Source organism: Protopterus annectens, chromosome 6.part0, assembly GCF_019279795.1.
Source record: "Protopterus annectens isolate FY-2018-M chromosome 6.part0, PAN1.0, whole genome shotgun sequence".
Classification (NCBI taxonomy): Eukaryota; Metazoa; Chordata; order Ceratodontiformes; family Protopteridae; genus Protopterus; species Protopterus annectens.
In genome coordinates, this window is record NC_056737.1 from 184,111,486 (window position 1) to 184,136,064 (window position 24,579).

General features: G+C 39.5%; 1 protein-coding gene across 2 annotated transcripts in view; it reads left to right on the forward strand.

The window, feature by feature from the left end:
• Positions 1-513: 513 nt before the first annotated feature.
• Positions 514-24,579, forward strand: part of POMT2 (protein O-mannosyltransferase 2) — a 1,453,485-nt gene continuing 1,429,419 nt past the window's right edge. Inside the window, exon 1 of one of the 2 annotated variants that reach the window (XM_044073901.1) lies at positions 514-1,325. In XM_044073901.1, the coding sequence (XP_043929836.1) occupies positions 1,030-1,325 (296 nt within the window). In that variant the 5' untranslated portion in view covers positions 514-1,029. The remainder of the gene's footprint in view (positions 1,326-24,579) is intronic. The other variant, XM_044073900.1, reaches the window with a different exon arrangement.

Genomic DNA, 24,579 nt, shown 5'->3' on the forward strand with positions numbered 1-24,579 from the left:
TAAGAGGTACAGAGCTAAAATTTGGGTCAAAAATTGTTGCCTTTGAGAGGTAGGCAGGAAGGATAAATCTTACAAGATACAAATATTAAATAAGTGCAGACACGCAAATGCCGACAGTGTGTCCGTCAATGAGGCCACGGACTCGTTGGTTGTCCATCAAGTAGGAATGCTCAAACCTGTATTAACTTGAGACTGTGACAGAATAAGACAACGTGAATCAATATATTTTTCTGAAGTAAATGAAGACTATAGCAATTGTTGTCATTTTTAAAGATTCAGTTCACCACATTTACTCAAAAAGTTACCAGTTTTTAGAATGACGGAATTTAAAAATTTGATTCAAAATCAGGGGCAGTTGGGAAGCATGTAGTGTGCCACTGTGCTGTCCCATTCTGTTTAGTAACAAAACACACAACTCCAACTACGTCTTCTGGTTGAAACTACAGTTCCCAGTATTCACAACGCTACACGACCTGTATAATAGCAAGGGGGAAAAAATGCAGGGACCGTGGGAACAGTTTACGTTACCATAGAAATATAGAAATTCCCAGCATTCTAAACGGTCTTGGGCACGTGGTGAAGTATGAGGCAGCTGAGAAGCTGTCTTTTTGCTAACGTTATGCAGTGTTTCCACGGGAATTCTTTCTGTACTCGGATTGTATTAGACCTGTGATGTAGATAATGGTCTACGGGTGGTGCATAAAGTGTATTTTGGGCAATGCCTTGGAAATGTTGTTGTTGTGTTTCCCTCAAAATCGGTGATTTATTGATGAAAAGATGGTGAATTATAGGCAGCGTAATAATAACAAAAATTACAATTACGGACAACATTTAGTACAGAAATGCATATTTTCTAAGTCAATATTGCCGATTTTAGATTTGGTGCATTTGTTCCCTATTTTGGAAGCAACAGGTTCATAGCTATGTTTTGGACTGGATGTTAACATAATTACACCTTCATAACAACATTTCTGAGGGGTAATAGATACATCATTCCCTCTTAAGAGGATCCGCGTTTTATTTTCAGTCATGTCCCTTCAGAACAGGCATCCTGGTCTACGGCATCGAGCCGGAGGGGCATCATTGCAGACAGCAAAGGTAGTTCAGAATTCTGGTAGCTGTGAAGGACCAAACACGATTGGTAGCAGTTTTCAACAGTGTCACGCGGCCGGAGACTGTTCCAATAGTGAGACAAGCATGGTGTTTAGGAGCACAGGGGCTTCTTTAATTGCGAATTCGAGATGTGGAGTGTGTTGCTTTGTACTTGTAATCCTACTATCATTTGCAACCAGATTTTATAACCTCTCTGAACCGGCCCACGTCTGGTGAGTATATTAGATATAAATATTACAGTGTTTTATTTTTGTATTTGCTTATTTAGCTATATACAAGTATTTTAATTGTGATTTTCTGTTGGTATCTTGTTTGACTTTTAAAATAGTGTACAACACTTTTATTTGTTTATTTTATTTATTTATTTATTTATTTCAGTTTGATGACCGGGGAGGTCCACTGGGCTCAGGAGCCCATTTTCAGTGGAGGCCCGGGGAGAAAAGCTCCACATTACATAATAATATTAAAGATAAAACAAAAGAAAATACAAAAGATAAAATTAAAATTAAGGTTCAAAGATACAGATACATAAAGATGCAACAGTCAGCCTAAGTGATAAGAATACAGGTAGATTGTGATGCAGAGACATTAAGAGGTATAGTGTTTACATAACATATGAGTCGTATATTGACATATGAGTCATATATTGACATGGTTGGTTAAAAAAGTTACATAGAGTCTTGTAATGGCAGAGTGGTAGAACAAGCATAAATGTTAGGGAGGGGAATAAAGGGAGAGCAAACTATTTACAATACTTACATATATACACACAAGACAACAGTAGACAGAAAGTAAATCCAGGAACAAAGTGATGGTAGTAGGAAATAGTATAGAAATACAGTTAGTGTGTGCGGAGTAAAAGTCTAGGTGGGGAAAGTGCAGTTGCACTTCCACCTAGAGAACAAGTAGGAATGGAATAGAGTTTTGAAGTTGTCAGAATTTTCTGTCATTCGTAAAGAAGGAGAGAGAGAGTTCCACTTTTTGGTGAAGGAAAAAGATAGGAGGTGTACTGCTCGGCAGGTTGCTTTGGTTTGTGGGCAGTGAGTAGGTTTAGGTGAGCAGATCAAAGTGGCCTGTTAGGGGTGTATGGTTGTAGGATGTTGGATAGTGCAGGACATTTAGAGGGGTTAAATAATAGCCTGTGGGCAGTGGTAAGTTGGAGGTAGTCTAGAAGGTTGGGAAGTTCTAGCCAGTTTAGTGAGTGGAGTGCAGAGCAATGGTGGGAGGAGTGTTTGGCTTTGATGGCGAATTTTGAAATTTTATTATAACAACTTTCCATTTTTGAGGAGATGGAGGCAGATAAGTTAGTTAATAGAGGGGCACCATACATTAGTGAGGGAAGAAGATAAGTAGTGGCGAGGGTTTGTGTAGAAGGAGAGAGATAATGGATGTTTCTATATAACAGGCCTAGTTTTTGATGTGTTTTCTTGATGTTGAGTTGAATATGTGTGTCAAATTTTAGGTTTTCATCTATAGTGACTCCAAGGAGTTTGGCATAGGGAACAATTTCTGTGGTTGAGTTGTTGTGGCTTCTAATTTGGAAGGACTGTTTGTCAAGAGGGAAGGATTTTGAGGGGGGGAAGAGTAGTATTTTAGATTTGTTAGCATTTAGAGATAGGTGGTTTTGGAGCATCCAGTTCTCAGTGGTGGAGAAGGCAGTCTGGGTGTATGCTAGAAGTTCAGGGAGGTTGGTGGCACAGCAGATTAAAGTGGAGTCATCGGCGTATTGTACAATTTGGTGTTTGGGATGGCAGAGTGGAAGTCGTTGATAAAGATATTGAAAAGCAAGGGGCCAAGAATGGAACCTTGGGGAACTCCATTGGGGGTAGGAAGGAAGTTAGAGGTGCCTTTCCTCCATTTTACAGCTTGAGATCTATTGGAAAGGTAACTTGAGAACCAGGATAGTGTATTGTGTGAGAGGTTGAGGTTAGCTAGGTGGCTAAGGAGATGAGAATGGGAGACAGTGTCGAAAGCCTTAGAGAGATCTAGTAGGACTGATGATACTATTTTACCAGTGTCACGGGCATGATTGACTATATCAAGGAATGAAAGTAGAGCAGTTATAGTGCTATGGCCAGGACGGAAACCATGTTGGGTGTGAGAGAGGAGGTGGTTTTCGGTAAGGAAAAGCATTAGCTGAATGTGAACGCATTTTTCCAGTATTTTTGAAATTGGGGAGAGGATGGCTATGGGGCGAAAGTTTGAGGTATTGTTATTTATACCTCCTTTATGGAGAGGGTGTATAAAGGCAGCATGCCACAGCTTGGGGACGTATGATTCCTGTATGGATCTGTTGATTAGGATGCTAATGGGGAGGGCGATTCCATCTGCGGCAATTTGTAAGAATTTAGATGGAATGTTATCTGGGGCATTAGAGCAAGGTTTCAGTTTGCTGAGAAGTTTTTTTATATATGAGGTAGAGACTGGATTGAGTTGAAAAGTGGGGGGAGGATTGGGTTTGGAGGCTGGGGTAGAGTGACTGAACTGTGAGGATGGGTTAATAGGGAAGGACTTATTTAGTTCAGCTATAGAATTAATAAAGGAGGAGTTGAAAAGAGTGGCAGTTTCTGGGTCGGACTTGGTAGTGTCAGGGCAGGGATTATTTTTGGTGCCTGGGTTGAGAAGTGAATTAATGGACTTCCAGAATTGTTTGGGGTTTTTAGAGTGGTTGGCTTGGAGAGTCATAAAATAGGATTTTTTGTCTTTGGATATATGTCTTTTAGTAAGGTTGCGGAGTTGCTTATATTGAATTAGGGTCTCTGGTTGTTTATTGTGCTGAGATAATTTCCAGCATTTATCTCTCTGTTGCATAAGTTTTTTGGTTTTGCGAGCAGGTTCTAAATTTTTAACTTTAAGCATGGGTTTTATTATATATTCTTCTAAATGCCTGTTTTTGGTCTAATACTGCACTTTTAATTTGTATTTGCATTCCACTGTCTGTCTGAATTGTCTGAACTACTTTTGGTCACATTTTGCTCTACTAGTTCAACTGTAGCACTGCCCAGTTCCAAGTTTGCTATTTCTGGTTCTATTTTGTAACGTCTGAGCATCAGCTCCAAGCTACCTTTGTTGGTGAAGGCCCTTCTGCACCCTTGTGTGAGGAGAATGCTGTCTGGGTCCCATCTAATCAGGGGTGCTTGGACTACAGCTTAGAGACAGTATTCTTATTGGCTAGTTTGAGTTAAAAAGGGTATTTTCTTGTTTTATTTAAGCTCTGTATTTGCAGTTCTTTGCGTGTAGCGTTCCATCATCCATTGCCGCATAGTGGTGGATACCATTGGTGGTTACAGATGCAAATGTTTTGTTTGTTAAATTTTCCCTTAGCACTTTGCTTGTGGTCCTCCAGAGGTTTCCCGTGGCCCTGCTCTACTGTCAGGTGGAACATTAAGTCTAGCCTCAGAGGTACCAACACACCTCTCATACACTAGCCACTCCTAAGTGTGATCTCTCTTCCTGATCATATAACCTTACCTATAACTATGGATGGACAATTTCCCACAGTTTCTCCAGCCGTTTGGTCGACATGGGCATCCTGAGACAGTGTAGCAACTGACTCATGTTCACCAACATCCCTCTACTTCTAGTACAGACAAACACAAAGTGTGAGAGATGCAGCTGTGTTAAGAACCTTGAATCCATGCTCTCTCACACATTAATCAGTACATGTGACAAAGAGCGGGTTGCCAGCATGCACACCTCATCCCGTACTCCACCCAAACCCACATCACACATACCAACATATGTGGAGGTCCTCACCAGAAACATACCTAAACACCAGAGACCTCCTAGACTCAAGTGTGCTACACATAATACTTCCTCTGCAGAACACATTAAACATAATAGCTCATGCACCAGTGTCTCACCTGTAAAACCCTTAAGGCAAAATACAAAATCAAACATGTTAGTCATAGGTGATTCCATCATGAGACACTCTGATGTTCCTGTCACCAGCCTGGCTAAGGAAAAGGTCACGGTCAGCTGTCCAGATGCCAGGATACACCATATTACGCATGCATTCAAGTCTCTCAATGAACAACATCAGATGTACCTCTCTGGACTCTATGAAGAGAGACATGACTGAGCTCTCTGACTATGTGTCTCAGGCAGGTATGTCCCTAGCCTTAAGCAGCATTTTACCTTCACCTACGATGATGCCTTAATACAGACAGAAAATTATTGACTTCAATAATTGGCTTAGCTTCTGGTGTCATTTTAAGGGGATCCACTATCTGTCACCCCTAGAATTTCAGTTACTGGCTAAGGCTCTTGCCACCCCCGTAGTGCCCTTTTTTTAGGCAGTATTTCAAGAACAAAATTCCCAACATAAAATCTCCATCTAAAACAACCTCAAGGTTATGCTGCTAAATGCTAGGAGTCTCAACACAAAACTGCACTCTCTGGAAGCTGTCCTCACCTTGGAAGACGCAGACATTTGTGCAGTCACGGAGACCTGGTTCAAGGCTGTGGAGAGCACCCTAGCCATACCAGGTCACACCTCCTTCCACACTTTCAGACCTCAAACTGAAGGTGTGAAAACTAAAGGAGGTAGTGTATCAGTATTTATTAAAGATGAGTACGCCTCCAGATTGGTTAAACAGTATGACTCCCTGGAGACATGTCAGATGCAGTTAACTGTTGGTAGGACACCTATTCAAGTCATTGCCAGCTACAGGACCCCCTCCATGAATCAGCACACCCACTCTGCTTGTTTAAATCTACTTGAGTCTATCAAGATACATCCAAACACCATGGTTTTGGGCGACTTTAACTTCCCATCTGTTGACTGGGAAAATTATTCATGCTCAAGTTAATTTGCTCAAAGGTTCCTTGACTTTAACTCCAATGCCCTGGATCAGCTGGTCGATATCCTCATAAGGGGTGCCAACCTCCTGGATCTGGTGCTCACCAATATGGGGGACAACTGTAGCAACCCCACTGTGAGGTCCTCCCTGATGAGCTGTGACCACAAATTGGTCTCATTCGAAGTAACTGTCACACCTAACCCCACCCCAGCAGCAACTAAACTAAAATGATTTCTCTAAAGCAGATTATAACCTCTTACAGGATGGTATTAATAACTTCATTGCACTTCTTCCCTCAGATGGAAGTGACAACTATGCTGAGCTGTACACCAAAGCTGTATACAAACACCTGTATAACTGTATTGACTCGGCCGTACCTGATAGGACCAAAACAAGCTCTGCAAGGAAGAGCAAACCTGCTTGGTGGACAACTGGCATTAACAGGCTCTTACAGTAAGAAGAAGAAATTACTTTCTACGATTAAGAGGGGAGCGAGCTCATGGAAACACTCCCTCCTCAGCTTAAACAAGCAAATAAAACTTTTTATGAAGTCCTGCAAAACAAACTACAAGGCCAAATTAGCTTCCTCAGCAAAGGACAACCACATGGCTTTTTATAGTCACATTCGTAACCTAAAAGGAAAGGCTCAGATTTGTGCAGAACTGGTAGTTAATGATACCATATATACGGAGCCTGTGAACATAGCTAACCTGTTGGCCAACAGGTACTGTGAAAACTTCACTCCCCTGTCACCACCACACATACCCCACGACATCCCTACTAGCTGTCCCCTACTGTGCATCTCTAAAGAGAATGTCATAAATGCCCTCTCTAAGGCCAAAAACACAGCATCTATGGGATCTTATAACATACCAAACTGCGTCCTACATGGGCTGCAACATGAATTAGCAACACCACTGGGTACTTTTTTTCAATCATAGTCTTAAGCACTAGCTTTGTAACAGCTGAATGGAAAATAGCCACCATTACTCCCTTGCACAAAGGTGGTGCTTCCACTGAACCCCAGGGACTATAGACTTATTAGCCTGACTAGCCTTATCTGCAAGGCCATGGTGCGAATCATCATGGACCTTATCAACAAAGATATAGGTAATCTCCAAACACTTGACCCTACTCCATTTGGATTTGTCAAAGGAGATCATGGCTGTTAAACCTGGTGGACTTCAAGACTGTCACCAAAGCCCTGGATGAGGGGACCTCTGTGCATACAGCCTACCTGGACTTGGCCAAGGCATTTGACACTATCCCCCACTTGGGCATCGACCGACACACTGAACTGGGCATCAATTCTTATATCGTTAGATGGGTTGCTAACTGGCTCACTGATAGAACTCATATAGTCAAAACAGGGGAATTCACCTCCAGCAGCAGACCTGTAACCAGTGGTCTTCCACAGGGTTCAGTCTTGGGACCTCTACTGTTTGGAATCTATTTCTCTGAAGTACAAGCAAAAACTAAAGGTCTTTGGCTGACAAAGTTTACTGATGACTACAAACTGGAAGCAGTCATAGAATCTCCAAAGGATCTCAACATCCTACAACAGGGTCTTACACAAACAAATGATTGGTGCCAAAGTCATGGCCTTAAACTCAATGCAAAAAAAATGTATTATCATTCCATTTGATAAAAGTGATGTTCCTGCTAACTACCACATCAATAGCAACACCTTTAAGTATGCACTCGGTGGTGAGAGACCTGGGCACACAGGTTGACAGCAACCTTGCCTTTGACCACCATGTCTCCACAGGAATAAGAAGGACATTCTATATTGCTCATCTCATAAGTAAGGGCATTGCCTCCATAAAAAAGTATTACCTCCTGTACTCTTCCGCATTAGGCCATTAATTGAGTACAAAGCACCTTTTGGTATGTACCTTTCTAAGCACCTGCAGCAGTTGGAGAAACCACAAAAGTTCCTCACAAGGAAAATTCAAGGTCTTCACCATCTGTCCTATGGAGATCATTTGAAATCACTGTGACTTTATTCTGTTTCATACAGACTACTCAGAGGTGATCTATGCCTTGCATAAGGCAATCTCTGACCTGGCATTATTGAGAATGCTTCATATCTGAAAGTCAAATGGTACGTAGGTTACTCATTCTAAAGACCTTAACCTGGTATGTGATATTAATAAAACCTGCTGGAGAGACAGGTTTGTCTCCCCGAGGTTACCACACCTTTGGAACAGACTTCCAAATAATCATGTCAAACAGAGCACCTCATTGGCCTTCTTCAAATGCAGTCTGGATGATTGGATGGGTGACCGTAAATTCACCCCAGGGGTTCACCTTTGTCCCTCTTGGACAGGGTCAGTAGGTGCTGATCGTGGAAATAAGGGTAAGAACTTGGCTAGGCTTGCAAGGGCCCTAGGGTTATTAGCCTAGTAACTTCCTATGGTCCTATAATATTTTTCTGACCTGGTTTGTGAATTAACTCCTTGCCAGGTTTATTAGAAAGAAACATCTGCACATTGATAAATTTGAGTGGTGTTGGGGAAGAGTTGAATTTTTGGAAGGGATATTCTGGGTCCAGTAGACTTGACTCATTCTCTTACTCATTGTATACTCTTTATTGTAGATGTAAATGCTAACTTACTGCAATAGCCCAATATTAAGTTTTAGGGCAGCTTTGTGCTTAGGGAAAGACTTTTGGTGTGTGCACAAAATCCTGTCAGTCATTTTTCTATAGTATTTATTATGTACTTTTGTCATTCCATGCTTAATCACCACTTTTACTGTTTCAGACATTTTTCTCACTTTTAGAATATGCGGTTTTTATTCGGCATCTTGTATAATTTTTTTTCTCTTTCCCAGTTGTGGTTTATTCATAGGTTCATAGGTAGGTACTAGGCTATCGGCCCAAGAGCCTACGTAAGCCTAGCCAACAAGGTTCCCTGGCTTACGCCACCCAAGAAAATGATTTTCCTGTGCCACTGTCGAGCAGAGACACAGAAGTGATCCCCGGGGTTTATTTCCTATTTCCCATCCACTCACCAAGATTTTTCTTGAAGAGTGCTAATGAAGAACTTTGCTTGACATATTATTCAGTTTAAAAAATTCATTTTTATGTTGGTGCAATGATTAACTTTTTTAGCTGTGGTCCCAGTTTGCTGTGCTTTTAATCCATTGAGCAGTACCAGCTTAATGGGACCTGTGGTAAGGTCAAAGTCTTTACTTTCAGCTACTGCAGAGTAACCTGTTAAGCCAGGATGCTTGCAGATAGGTACACCAGAAGAAAATTCCCCACATGCAGAAAGTTTTATAGCCAGGCAAACAGTGTGTTTCTCGTATTTCTTCAGGATCCAGAATAGGTAATTGCTCTCCCTAAATGTTAACATAATCAGTTATCATTTTTCCCATTTTTACATGTGGTGGAGTGCACACACAGGTGTCACAACTGTTTCCTATTCAGTACCACTCCTACTTTCATTGACAGTCATGCTTGACTCTCCCAAGTCTTCCCATAGACAAATCATCTATCTCATGGTGGGTGTTGTCTCCTTTCACTTTCTTATTTTTTCCAACATTTGCAAAATGCTATTATGAAACTGTAACATTATACGGTAGTGTAAAATATTACTACTTTTTAAATGTATCTTTTATTTTAATTATTTTTCTTTTTAAGGTTCATTTTCTTATTGAGAATATTTTCAAAACTGTTATTTCAGAGTTAACCAACTGGCTGAACCTGGCTGAAGAGAGGCTGTCTGCCCTGGGGGAATACTTTTATCTTGATTAAGCTTCTCCAGGATATATTGACCAATCTTGAAACAAAGTGTTGGCATAACCTTAATCAGCAGAGGTTTACCAAAGGCAATCCCACACATTGAGCTGATAGGAACTTATCAATAAATTTTTGCATATATCAGAAATTCTTGTGGTTATTTCATTACTGAAAAAAATATTAAAGCTGTAAAGTTATTGCATACTTGCTGTTGTCAAGACTCTCTTGCTAAACTTGTGCTTTTTCAAGATCTTGCATGAATTCTGTTTGAGAGCAAGAAGGGACTAGATTACAAGTGAATGGACTACCTGCTGTTTTGTAAGATCTTCCCTTAAATATTAAACATCAGAGGAGACTGTTGTCAAGTTTTATTCAGGTTCTTATGAAAAACATTTTAAGATCCAACCTGACACCCACACAAAACTCCTAGGGGTCATTATCGATGGCGAACTAAAGTTCAACCTACACATACTCCAATGTATAAAAAAAAAACAAATCAGAAACTAGGTCTGCTATAGCGCAACAAAAAATTCCTATCCCCTGAATCTAGACTTACCCTGGGCCAGGCACTCCTCCCCTCCCTCTTATACGCCGCCCCCAGTTCTTACCAATATCCAGGTCTCCACTCTAAGCAAACTACAACAGACTTACCATAAAATAGCCAGATTCATTATTAACTCCCCATACATCTCACACCACTGCATTTCTTTAAACTGTCTTCAATGACTTGAACTTCCCCAATTTCTGCTATCTTATTAATTTCATATGCTACACTCTATTCTTTATAAACCCTCCTTCTGTCCATCTCTATCTTTCTTAGTCTCCGGCTACATCCCATCCCGGATCCTCCATACTTCTAACCAACAATTACTTGATATCTACCACCCAAAAAGGTCAGTAGGCAAACTACTCTTCAAACACTCCCTTGCCCATGCTTGGAACAAACTTCCCCTTGACTTAGGTTCAATCTCCCACACCTCACACTTTAAAAATGATCTAAAAGCTTATTTTCTCAATTCCAGAACCTGCCCTTGCCCTGACCCTACCTAGTCTTCCTTCCCTTTATGTACCCTCAAAAGGACCATACTTAGTACCTTATTACACCTCTCTCTCCAATGTGTCTACTATGCATTTGCATAATTTTATACAACAAATTTTTATTGTTGACATATTGAACTATATCAATGTAAAATTGTTACTTAGCTTCTTTTTAATGCAACTTTAACTTTATGCATGTAACCCAACATATGTGAATCTTTTTGCTATAACTGCTATTATATCAATATGGTACAGGGCAAAATTATGGCAGGTTAATGACTGTTTAACTGTGGTTGGACAAGCCATTGGAGAAAAGGTGGGGTCAATTTTTTTTTTATTAGCAGACTGCCTCAGTACCCATTCATTATAAACACTTTGTATACACCTCAGTTGTGCGATTTGCGATCAGATAAAAATTATGGACACTAATGTATTTCAGCTTGTTTGGTAAACCAGGACAGTCACTGTCTGATTAAATGACAGCAGGGGATAGTCGGTTTTATTCAGAAACTAGTTCTGTACACACCACTTACAACCCACTTATTAACTATGTACACTTTGGATGGATGTCTGCTAATGAATGAATATGTAAGTAATGGCTGCAGTTATGTATCACAGCTTGCTACTGTTAGGTGCATAAAGTGCAACCCACTACATTCCGTCTGCATGTAAACAAACATAAATGTAAATGTGTGTCCACTAGTTACAACCACTTTATCAGAGACAGCACAGTGTTATTAGAGATTTAAATGAATGAATAAAAACTCATACTGGCCAGAGTAATGTATCTCAGCTCGTTGCTGTCAAAAACTGTGCAACCCACTGCAGCCTCCCAACACACACAGTTGTGCCCACCAACTGCAAACACTTTAACTGTGTACCATTCATGTGACTGACTGTGAATGAATTAATACTTGTATAACTAATGGCCACAGTAATTTATTTCCTCTTGTTATAAGCATTGTAGGCTTCTAGCACCATTGCAGGTCTTATCTAATGCATCAATTTATCTTTTGGCTGTGGGTATGAATGACTTGTCTCTCCAGATGTCCCTGAAAGTTATGGGCTTCATGTTGGATCTTCCTGTGGGCATTTGTTGAATGCAGTCAAGACAATGGAGTAAGTGGAATCCTTCCTTCATTTGGAATATTTAATTATATGTGTCTGTGTATACACACACACACACACACATATATATATATATATATATATATATATATATATATATATATATATATATAAGATTATTGGTTTAGTAGTTGGTGCCATTCTAGGGGGTTCAGTAATTATCGGCATGAGATAAGACTAACAGCCCAACTTGGCCTTGCCAAAGATGGCATACACCTTGGTATAGCCATCCTCAGGGGTAAAGTGGGGACATTCCCTGTGATGATTCCTGTTGGAGGCTGGAGATGTCATGCATTGGGAGGTATGGTCCACAGATGGAGAAGGGTGGAGAATGGGCTGAGCTGTTCTGTATGTCACCACCACACAACCACCCCTCAGACAAAACCACTCCGCTGCAGTGGGGGAAGAATAACATGGTAGGTCATAAAAGAACTCCCCAGGTAGATAGGGGTGTCCTGGGGGCATCTGACCATCAAACTAAGATTTATGTTGTCCCCAACCTGTAATGGAGGAAGTCCAGGGGTGTTAAAAAGACTGGCAAACTCACTGATGTGTATGGAGCACTGGGGTAGGGTACCGCAAGAGGATGTAGGGGAACAAAAAGTTTTAAGAACTAGATATGTCAGCATAGCAGATATCAGTGTAGCTGTTTCCTTCTCTAGGTCAGACCCTGTCAAAGTGACTCTTCTTAATGCCAGACATCATTAACAACAAATTACTTCATCTTGAGGATCTCCTGCAATTTGAACCAATACATTTTTGTGTAGTTCCTGAGAATTGGTTTCAGTATTAAGATAAAACTCCCTCTTTACATGGATTTTGTGCCTGCCATGCATTCAGGCTTAACGGAATCTGTATTGGGATTTCCATATATGTCGAGGACCACCAGAGAACCATAAAATGAACTGCAAATAACCCTGAACAAGATAGCTACCATCTTGTAGACTGCTACAGGGTACCCTCCATGTCCATGATAACTGCATAAGATTCCTAAATGTACTTGAGGAACTGCTTGTTACCAAAATGTTTTTATAATGGGAGATTTCAACTAACATTCAATAACCTGGAACACCAATACTTCAAAGTTGGATATGCAAATTTGTAAGACTTGGTAAATAAGAATTCCCTGGAATATATAGTTAACAAACCAACTAGGGGACATAATATTCATGTGCTGTTCCTAGCTAGTATAGCAACTAGAGGTACCACACCTTTTGTTTTTCGGGTCTATATCATAAGATCGAAGTTTCAAAACTTTGAATTTGATATGGTTGACACCATATGATCTAAGTTTTGAAACCTTGAATCTATTAATGGGGATCTCAGTACAGCGCGGAAAGGGAAGATTCCTCTTTTCTGCACTGTAGTGCAATCTCGGAGTTGGTATATTTAAGTAGTGTGGGGGGTGCAGGGGAGCTTAGAGCATTTAAATGTTTTGTTTGTGTAGGTTGTTGTGTTTGTATTACATTTTCAAAGTTTCAAAACTTCAATCATATGGTGTCGACCATTTCAGATTCGAAGTTTTTAAACTTCGATCATGAAATATAGACCCTTGTTTTTCCATCCAGGTTTAAGTCTGATTTTAAAGAGGTCTATATCACTTTGTTGAATGCATTATTCAACGAATCGCTATTTATCAAACTCTCATAAGTGAATGCTCATTTAAGTGAGCAATTGTTTCAGCAAATTTTTTTCTCAGGGAAAGGACATGGTTGGCCGTAATTGGGAATTTGCCCTTTTCCACACTGTACTGAGATGTCAGAGTTGGTATATTTAGTTAGGGGTTGTGTGGGAACTAACCCCTCCCACTTTGCAGAGTTTTAAATTGTGTAGTGTTTGTTATGGTTGGTAGCTAACCCACTAGTTTTTTCCCTTGGAGAATTTATGCTGAAATGATCGTTCGTTTAAATGAGCTTTCACTTAAGTGAGTTAGATAAAGACTGATTTGCTGAATAAAACATTCGACAAAGTGATATAGACCCATTTTAAACTTATGACCTTCACTTTCAAAAATTTTTAAAATTCCTGAGGTCAGTTCTGAATTCATTAATTTTAAATGGACAAATGTCAGACTCTATGAGCAGTCCAAAACCACATTACCAGATGAGACAGTGACACAGCTGCTATTTATACAGATTAATTATTTTCCCATATAAATGTGTCTATATCTGGCTATTTCGTACTTGAGCCAACTATAATGGAATATTTTAAGAACAAGCCATCCTGATTATCTACCAGCTTCAATAATTTCTATAACTGGGGGAAAAAACTTAAAGCCAGATCTACAATGACTCATAATAATGATTGCATCAAGAATATCAGTAAAGATCTAAAAGCTACAGTTAGGGCTAGTAAGGCAAATCCTGAATTTAAATTCACTTCTGAAGACAAGGATAACTGTAAGCCCTCTGTGCATTAAGAAACTAAGAAATAATACTTGTCCATGTTCTGAATTTATCCATTTTGGCACCACCCACTCAGAATCAGTAGACATAGCAAATATAGTAACAGACAAATTTAGTGTAAATTGTATCCCCAAAACAACTCTTAATTCCACAAATTTCCAAATCTCATAAAGCTTCTAATATCCCCAAAGTAACAAAGGTACCCCCAAAACCAAAAATATTACTACTAGGGACCTGATAGCTTACCTAGTTGTCTAATAATTAGTGTCAAACATGCTGTTGTGGAACCCCTCCTTAAATTGTTTTAACCTGAGCTTAACATGATTTGCTCCTAAGTGTGGTGAATAACAGTGGTGATGCCTGTGCAAAAAGACTGCGCTACTACTGACCCACGCAACTGTAGACCCGTTAGGCTTTGAAAAGCTACAGAACCCATTAAATCTGACTTCCTAAACTATGATGTTAAAACCTTATGCTAGACCCCACATCATTCTGGCTTTGTCAAAGGAAGATCTACTTACTCACTTTAGTTAACATTTTCAAAGTCACGCAGGCTGTAGGTAATGGTCATTCTGTTTGCACAGCTTATTTGGATCTTGCCAAAGCATTTGACACTGTACCCTATGTTGGCATCCTTAATAAGCTAAGTGCCTTTAAAGTAGATGAGTACATGATGAGGTGAATAGCCAATGACTGAAAGATAGTCCATATAGTTAAGGTGGTATGTGCCTAGAAGGTAACTAGTGATGTGCCCCATGGCTCAGTACTGAGACCACCCCCACTTTTGACATCCACTGATGTAGTCTTCTGTCTGGGAATGAAGACCTTTGGCTGCAAATTGGGTATTATTTTCTAATCTCCATGTGATACCCCTTCTTCACAGCAGGAATTAGCCCTTGTAAACAAAGCCACAATATTTATAGGTTCATAGGTAGGTACTAGGCTATTGGCCCTAGGGCCTATATAAGCCTAACCAAACGGTACCCTGGCTTTTGCCACCCAATAAAATAATTTTCCTGTGCCCCTGTCAGGCAGAGCCACAGAAGCGATCCCCGGGTGAATTTCCTATCTCCCATCCAATCATCAAGATTTTTCTTGAAGAGTGCTAATGAGGAGCTTTGTTTGATATAGATAAGAAGTTTGTTCCAGAGTATGGGAAGTCTCTGAGACAGGAATCTACCCCTCCAGCATGTTCTGTCTATTGTGGTGACAAGGTTTAGGTCCCTAAAGCGTGTAGCTCGGAGGGATTGGAATTTTTTTACGTGGAGCATGTCCAACAGCTCTGGGTTTGACATAGCTTTGTATGTTAGGCAGAGATCGCCTCTGAGTAGGCGATATGCGACAGAGTAAAGCTGGCGTTTTTTGAGTCTGTCTGCGTAGGGCATCTGTTTGAGGCCAGTAATCCTCTTTGTAAGGTATTTCTGTGGCCTTTCCAGTTGTTGTAGATGCCTTGTGAGGTACATACCAAAAGGGGCGTTGTACTCTGTAATGGGTCTAATGAGTGATGAGTAGAGGGGAACAATGACCTCTTTTTTTTTTTTTCTGGATGAGAAACCTTTTGTGATGAGGTGTGCCACGTAGAAGGATTTTTTGAGTACTGTGGCAATGTGATTATCAAAGGAGAGACTACTGTCCACCTGTGTCTTTCGGTGTTAAGTAGACTACCGCCTATGTGGTAGTTCATGGGTACATAGTTTTTACCAAAAGGGATGACAATGCACTTTTTAGCATTGAGCTTGAGGCCATGGCTTTGACACCAGGCATATGTCTCAGTGAGGCCCTTTTGTAGGATGTCCACATTGTTAGGAGATTTGATTATGGCTCCTAGTTTGCAGTCATCTGCGAACTTTGTTAGCCAAAGACCTTTCTGTGTTAGCCTGTACTTCATAGAAGTAGATACCAAACAGAAGAGGACCTAGGACTAAACCCTGTGGTACTCCACTTGTCTCTGGTCTGAAGTTGGATTTAGAGTTTACTACTTTCACAGTGTGGGTTCAGTCAGTGAGCCAGTTGGCAACCCATCTTGTGACATAGGGATTTATACCTAGTTTAGTGAGTATGTCTATAATACCAGAGTGGGGGATGGTGTCGAAAGCCTTGGTGAGATCTAGATAGGTTGTGTGTACCACCTTACCCTCATCTACAGCTTTGGTGACCGCTTCAAAGAAGTCTGCCAGGTTTAGGAGACATGATCTGCCTTTTACAAACCCGAACTGGGTAGGGTCCAGAGTTTGGAGATTACCAATGTATATATAAGTATGTTAGAAGTTCCATGATGATACGCTCCATAGCCTTGCAGACCAGGCTCGTCAGGCTAATGGGACGGTAGTTCCCGGGGTCCGTGGTGGCTCCCTCTTTGTGGAGTGGGATAACCATTGCTGTGCACCATTCAGTGGGCACAAAGCCTGTGGTGAGGCTATGATTGAACATGGTACTTAGGTGGGGTGCCATTTTGTTCTGTAGTTCATATAGAACGCAACCTGGGATGTTGTCAAGTCTCATGGATGCTGTGTTCTTGGCTTTGGAGAGTGTTTTTTTACCTGTGCAGCCGTGATTACAGTTACTTTGCATTCTTCCAGTATAGAGATGGACCCTTTAGGGGATGAGAGAGGGGTAAAGTTAGCACTGTACCTATCTGCCAGGATGTTGGCAATATCAGTTGGTTTTGTATATTTAGTGCCATTGTGCTGTAACTCAGAGCAGATCTGAGTGTTGCCATTGAGATTCTTGACATAGCTATAGAATGCTTTGTGGTTGTCTTTAGAATCAGTGGCGATTTTGTTTTCATAACTAGCTTTGGAGAATTTTATGAGGGATCTCAGCTTCTTACATTTCTTCTTTATCTGCGGGGTGCACAGTTGTCAAATGACAACATACTAATTTTTCTGATGCCAACCATTCATTTTTAGATAGCAGGCAAAGAGACAAGTCTGCCACGAAAGCTGATGTACGTTAAAACGAAACAAAACTTTATTAAAATAACTAAAACTCTGGCTTGAAATAAACATGGATAAGCGCTTTTGGTCTAAACCTTTTTCAAATATTTAATAGCCAGGCATAAAACACCCTTTTAAGGAGCATCAGAGAACAAATTACAGCTGAACAGGTAACTTCCAATCAGATACTTCAAAATCCCCCCCCCCCCCCCCCCATTAGAGGAGTTATTCATCTCATCTCCTTCCTTTAAGCCTTTTCCTTTTAGTATAGGCTTTAAAGGGACTATACCATTTAATCCTGATGGTAAATCAGCTGGCAAGTTCATGATCCATTTAGCTTCATTAATTTCAGTTTGATTAAATAAGTCACCACCTCGTGGTATTTCATAAACTCGAAACAAGGCCATAAATTTAAGACTTCTTTATTAGCACATAAGTGGCTATATAAAGCATTCGTTTCCACTTTGTTTCTGATGTCTGATTGATGCCAGAGAATGCATTCTTTAAACATCCTATTGGTTTTGCCTACATAGTAAGCTGAGCATGATGTACATGCTGCTATATATATGATGTTTTTACTTGTACAGTTTGCATAACCATAGTAAGAGAAATTCTTCCATATAGTAGGATGCACAAATGTGTTAGTGGTATTGATGAAAGGGCATGCCTTGCAAAAGAAATCACACCTGAGAGTGCCTGTTCTTCTGCGCTGCTGGATATTCATGCTCATTCCATCATTAGTATTGGCTTCATTATTATAACATAACAATCTTTTTATTTTTGAACGAAAAACATGGATGGTCACCAACTATTTCTCTGATTTTGCTGTCTAAGGTTAAAATCGACCAATATTTCCTGATAATTTGACAAATAGAGTTGTCAGTGCTATATGTAAGTAAACGCCTCAAATTGTTCTTCCCGCTGGCAAAGGAATTCTGTGTATCTGTGTTAGCTTGAGCTGAATAGTAAGGCTGACCTTTCTGAGGTCGTATAATCATTGCTTCTCCAGGATTAGTTTCTATGTCTTTCCTGTTGTAGCCTCTCTTCACAAAATTATCGCTAAGCTTTTTTTGTTCATCCAGGTAATCCTCATCTTTGGTACACATTCTAGTAATTTGGTTGTTGACTATATTTCGAAAAATATGTCTGGGGTGCATTCTAGATTTGTGTAGCATATGATTATGCCACATAGGCTTCCTGAATAATGTTGTATTAATTCCCTTTTCTTCATCCAAAAATAATTTTACATCTAGAAATTTAATTTCCTGGTCTGATGTTTTTACATCAAATTTCAGAAACATTGTGTTTTTTGTTAGATACGCTTCAAATTCTTTCAGGGTGGATTCATCACCTTCCCACATCAAAAACACATAATCTACAAATCTATTGTAGAAAATGATGTGTCCATTCCATCTATTATTTACATCGGTGCTCCATTGTCTTTTCCCACTGTGCAAGTACAAGATTTGTATAACTGTTGGCACAGGGGTGCCCATAGCCACCCCCGACTTTTGCCAATAGTAGATGTCATGGGTCTATATCATATAATCGAAAACTGAAAAGTCTGAAGCACAAAACTTCGAACTTCAAAGCTCAAAATCTTACATCAAATCTACAAAAAAAACCCACTAAATGCCCAAAACAAACAAAAAAAAAAAACGCTCTATGCAGGGGGAGCAAGCCACCCCTGCATCCCCCACCTACTTAAATATACCAACTCCGAGATTGCACTACAGTGTAGTAAAGGGAAATCTTCCCTTCTCGCACTCTATGGGGATCTCCATTTCTACGTTTTTGAACTTCGAGGTTTCCAGTTTGAAGTTTTGTGCTTTGGACTTTTCAGCGTTTGAGGTTATGATATGGACCCGGTGTCACCATGCAAAAAAAATTATTTTCAAGCATCAGCTGTAGGAGGTTACATACTAAGCCAACATCAGATAGAATATTATGCATGCCAGCAAATTCACGAATGGCTTCTATTCCGTAATCATTTTAGTTATTTTAATAACGTTTTGTTTCATTTTAACCTACATCAGCTTTGGTGGCAGACTTTTTTTTGCCTGCTTTTTACCTTGATTGGTCTCCCTTTGGTGGTGCGAATTTCTTGTTTTTTCATTCATTTTTAGATAGGTGTGTGTATGGTTGCATAATATACCTTGAATTTATTTTTTGCAGACTTTTTCAAACATTTCAATAGCCCTATTTTATATTTTGGATATATAAAAATTGCATTTAAAAGGAAACATGCTGTCCATTGCATAAAAAAGGTACATAATTACTAGCATCTGATGTGTACCAATATTTTCTCACAATGCTCTAGAAGTAAAAAAAAAAAGGGGGGGGGGTCATACATTGATAATTCAAACAAAGAATTTTCTGTAAATTTTCTCTCATATGTACCATTTGGATCACAATTTTCAGTCACAATCCCATTTTATTCAGAAGCAACCCAAGTTCAATTTATTTGTGGGAATTGAAAGAAAAGTCCAGGAAAATGTATTCTAGAATTGGAGACCTGGAAAAGACAAAAATCCGACCTTTGTTTAGCATGGTATTATCAAAAACTTCAAGAAGAAAAATGGACAAATTCAGTACCTTGCTATCCCAAGTGAGAAGTCTAGGCTTTGGTCAAACCACTAAATGTCAACATAAAACTTGTGTCTTGCCCATGCCTCCACAGATGAGCACCACATTGTTGTGCATTTATTTGTTGCATTTTATTTCCCTTATTCATAGCTGTCAGCTGTGCATAGCCTGAATGTCATGTTAAGACTCCTGATAGGAGATTATATTAAGAGATGGCCTCTCAATGCAGACTGCCTTTCCATCTCTCCACTTCCCTTTACTGACATCTTGCTATGTAATTTGCATCTTTGCAAGGTGGATACTTTATTTTAAAATGTGACAGGCCTTGGTTCAGATCCATCTTCCATTTTTTCACCACCTCTTTTAATTGCTGAAGCTTGTCTTCTAAAAAGTCAGTGCATACTTTGTCTCCGAGTACTTTTTTCAATTCAGTAATGTTGGTGGTCATTCTCTGTTCATACTTATTAAACTTTCAGTGTTGTAATCTATTCTTTTGAACATTTTTAGGGCACTGCTTTCCAACCCCCCCAAAAGTTTGCATTTTTTAGCATTTAATTAAAATGCAAACTTTTTATTAGTTTTTAATCTGCTCTGCGATATTTGTAATTCTTGATACTGTTGAAGCAACAATTTATAGCACAGAGAATTTTTTTTTTTTGGACAGCTTGGCGAGCTGTTCTGGGGGCTCGGGGGGGGGGGTATCATTTGTCTGGTATCTAGCCGATGATTCTACAGAAGTGCCCACTGCTCACTTAAAAAAACAAACAAAAAAAAAATTCAAAAGCATCAGCCTCACCAGATTCCTGAACAGAGTATTAGCCAAATATTCTGCTACTATAATTATATCCAGATCATGGACAAAGACAACATTGACATATTACCAACATAGTAGAATAAGATAAATCCAATGTACGTTTATTCACTACCCTTACTTACTACTAAAGGGGTATATGAAAATCTGAAGCAAAAATGCAAACAATCCAAAATTAATTGCAAACTCTATTAGTGAATTATACTTCAACCAGTAACAAACAAGAGAAATACTTGGTATAACTTGATTAAATCCACTGATAAGTTAAGTACTACATTGCCAAATTTGTATCATTTCTTCTTCAAGCCTGCACAGGGTCCCTTGATATCATTACCTATTTTTAATTCTGGAATGCACAGTACACCGTCTAAAAGCACTGCTGTTACTCTGAAGTTCTTGTGCATAAGTGGCAGAGCTTAACACTTTCTTATTTCTCATATCATAAAGGTGATCCCTGTATCTTAACTTTAACTATCCTACTTGTTTTACCAATATACCATTTTGGTGCAAGACGGTGCATAAACTGCTGATTAACTTGTTAATTTAATTTTTTATATATTTACCACTGTTTTATGTGCACAATAATTTCATCAGTGTATCTGCACTGTGCTCCTCTTTACAAACTTTGCACGTCATGCAAGGGAAAGGTACTTTTATATACTGAGAGAGAGAGAGTGTGTGTGTGTGTGTGTGTGTGTGTGTGTGTGTGTGTGTGTGTGTGTGTGTGTGTGTGTGTGTGTGTGGGGGGTATTTTTAAAGAAAAAAATTACCCAAATTAAAATATGTTCTATATAGTTCTATGGATAACTGAGGAAACAAAAAAGCACCAGAATGCAAAACATGCCATTTCTTCAGAATGATTTCATTATCTCAGGAAAAAGTGGTAGCAAAAAAAAAAGTGTTCTGTTTTTGAAAATTCAGTGCCAGAATTAGTGCCCAGAACAGGTAATGAAGTGAAATTATTTCCTTGCGTGAAACTGGTTACGTTGTAATTGGCTAATGGCATTTGAATTGTATTTAGATTGCATCCATTTTTGCCTCAGATTTTCATATGTCTGAAGGCAATAAGTCAGTGCTAAGGAAAAGGGAATACATGTATATTAGCTTTAAATTATTCTGTTGTGTTGGTCGTTTGTACACTTTATTCCTCTGCACATGATGCCTTATAACATGAAACTGATGTTCTTCTTGTATAATACTGTAGAGGGAACAGCCTGAGCAGATGGACACAGTATTCCTTGAGCTAGCACTCCTGTCTTCAACCTTCAGTTTGTCAAGAACACCAAGGCAGCTTTTGTAGATTTCTCGTTTGGTAAATAAATAAAATCAGCTACATCTAGAGAACATGAAAATGCAGGGTAAGCTTCTTATTTCTATGGGTATCAAATTTCACTCTCCATAACCTTGTTTTAAGAGAACATGGAGGTGTTCATGCCATTTAAGGATCTTGTGTAGCCAACAGCAGAAATGGGAAAGTACTTTTGAGAGTTGGTTGAAGGGTGACGGGTCCAGAGTTGGGGTTCTCTACAATCTCCAGGTACCTGTGGTCAGCCTCATGGCAGACAGCTGTAGCCCTGAGAACCTTGCCCAACTTATCCACTAGGTAATTTTTTTCCTTCTACCTGAAGGTCTGGAAAAAGATTAAGGACATGTAGGTTAGGACAATGATATTGAGAAGGTCTACCATTCTGGTGATCTCACCTTCCCAGATAATGTCACTAGTTTTGTTAAATGCCGCACTCATCAAACGTAAACAGAAAGGCAGGAGGTGTTACATCTCTTAAAGAGAGCCATTAAAGAGCTCTTACCAGACTAGTAGGGCTTAGAATTTTCTTCAAGATTCTTTTTGGAACCAAAGAAGGCAAAAACCTCAGGCTCATACTATATCTGTTAATACGACTGGATGGAACTAAAGCAGGTGTACCCTCACATCAAAACTGTGTATGTGCCTAGGAGGTCTCTATGTTTCTGGGTTAGAGCTGATCATATATTTGGATTGATTAGCACCTACGTTTTTGTTTATTGCATATGAACAATGACCTCAGTTGATATAAAATTCTCTGAGTTATCATAGAAGCATTCACATTTGTTAACTATTCATAGCTCTCAACCAATCAGAGACAAATCCAGAGGGAATCAGGGACACTTTTAAAATATTAGTACTATTAACTTGAGACACTGTCAGAACTAATATTCATTTCTGAAGTAAAAGAAGGGTAAAACTTAAATTATTCTCATTATTTATTAAGTATAATTGACCACCTTTTCTCCAAAGGTCACTAATTTTTAGGAGGGATTATGAGGGACAAGGCTAAAATTTGAGTCAAAATCGGGGACAATTGAGAGGTATGATTGATGTAAGCAGCGGCATATTTAGGCATGGGCCCAGGAGCACATGCTGCCCCTTTTTAAAGCTGTAGATCCTGAGCAAGAAAACTCACTGCACAATTCTTTTTTACTGTTTCAGTGAAACTTTCAGTGAAACAGTTGAGCTGTTCTTGGAAAAGAAAATGCACTGACTGCACTGTGTTTATAAATGAAAATGTACTGCCAAAACGGTACATTTTTCAGTTTCTGTATACATTTTCAGTGAAATGTGCATCTGAAATGTGATTGGAGGTTGCAATCATGTGATTTATACAATCACCAATTATGTCTGCATCTCCATTGTAGTTGAGTTAGGTGCATTTTGGTGACAGTTTCCACAGAGGATTTCAAAGCTTGTGTGAAAAAAAAGAAATTTATATTATTTGTCTGTCAGTTTGGACTCTTGGAGTGCAAAACATTTTATCCAGAGTCGAGGTTAGCATTTGGGTATGAACGGTCTGACAATGTTGATCAGTAAGGTAATTGTTGTAGGTCTTGAAGACACCAAAGCAGTACAGTTGAAACTCTCACTTGTTAGGCTAACGACTTTTTCAACTTCAAGCCCTACAACTGAGCATCAGTCATTAGTATCATCTGGTAAGGACTTTTCTTAACTTTGCTGGTTATCTGCCGGAGTAGCATGAATGCTACTGGATTCCATTGTTATTAACATCCAAGCTGTTTGCTTGCAAGAGAGCTGGGGCATCACATCTTTTATATTTTCTGTTGTAGTGGTTTAATATCAACCTGTCTGCCTTATACATTGGGGTGTAATGCTGGTTCACTTGTGCCGACAGTGTCTCAAGTTAATAGTAACACTTGGTGAAACTGAAGCATTAGTGTGTGTGTGCTCTTTAAGGAAATCTGGTTTCGAGTTTAGCTGCTGCAGGTGCAAACCTTGGCATTACCTACCTAAGTGGGCATATGCTTAAATTACTTTTGTACTGTAGAAGTTAGAAAAACATGCTTTAAAAAGCAGATGCCAGGTCTACTTTTATAAAGATGGAGTACTTGTCAGTATACTTGTTAGCTGCACCTCATTAATTGAACTGCTGCTCATGCTGAGCCTTAAAATTCCATGTTCCACACTCTTCCATTATGGGAAGATTAAGAAGATTTTTTTTAAACAAATGTATATGGTAAATTATACTGATTTGTATTACTTCGTAGGTGTGTACTAGGCTAATGGCCCTTGAGCCTTTACAAGCCTAGCCCATAGAAGTGCCCTGGCATCATGCTGCCGGAAGTTAGTTCCCAGTGCCTCTCTCAAGTAGAGCCATTAGCTAATGGCCCTAAACCCTTTTTAAACGTAGCCATTCTTGCTCCATTTTTCCCATTTATCAATGCCCGTGGACTAGACTGGCTTTGGTATGTGCCTGTGCCTTATGGCATCTACAAGCTGTCCCCATCTGTAGGTCATAGGAGATTAGACTAATCTTAATGACCCTTACAAGTCTAGCCAATATAACCTGATTTTACCCAATATATATGGCCCCCAGGGGCAAGAGGATGGCATGGAAATGTGCCTGTGCATTGAGTATCTTACAAATTTCCTCTGTTGGTGAACTTGCAATTCCCCATCCAGTGATCAAAATCGTGTTTGAAGGGGGCCAGGGAAGGGCTCTGCTTAATTTGAATAGGATGCCTT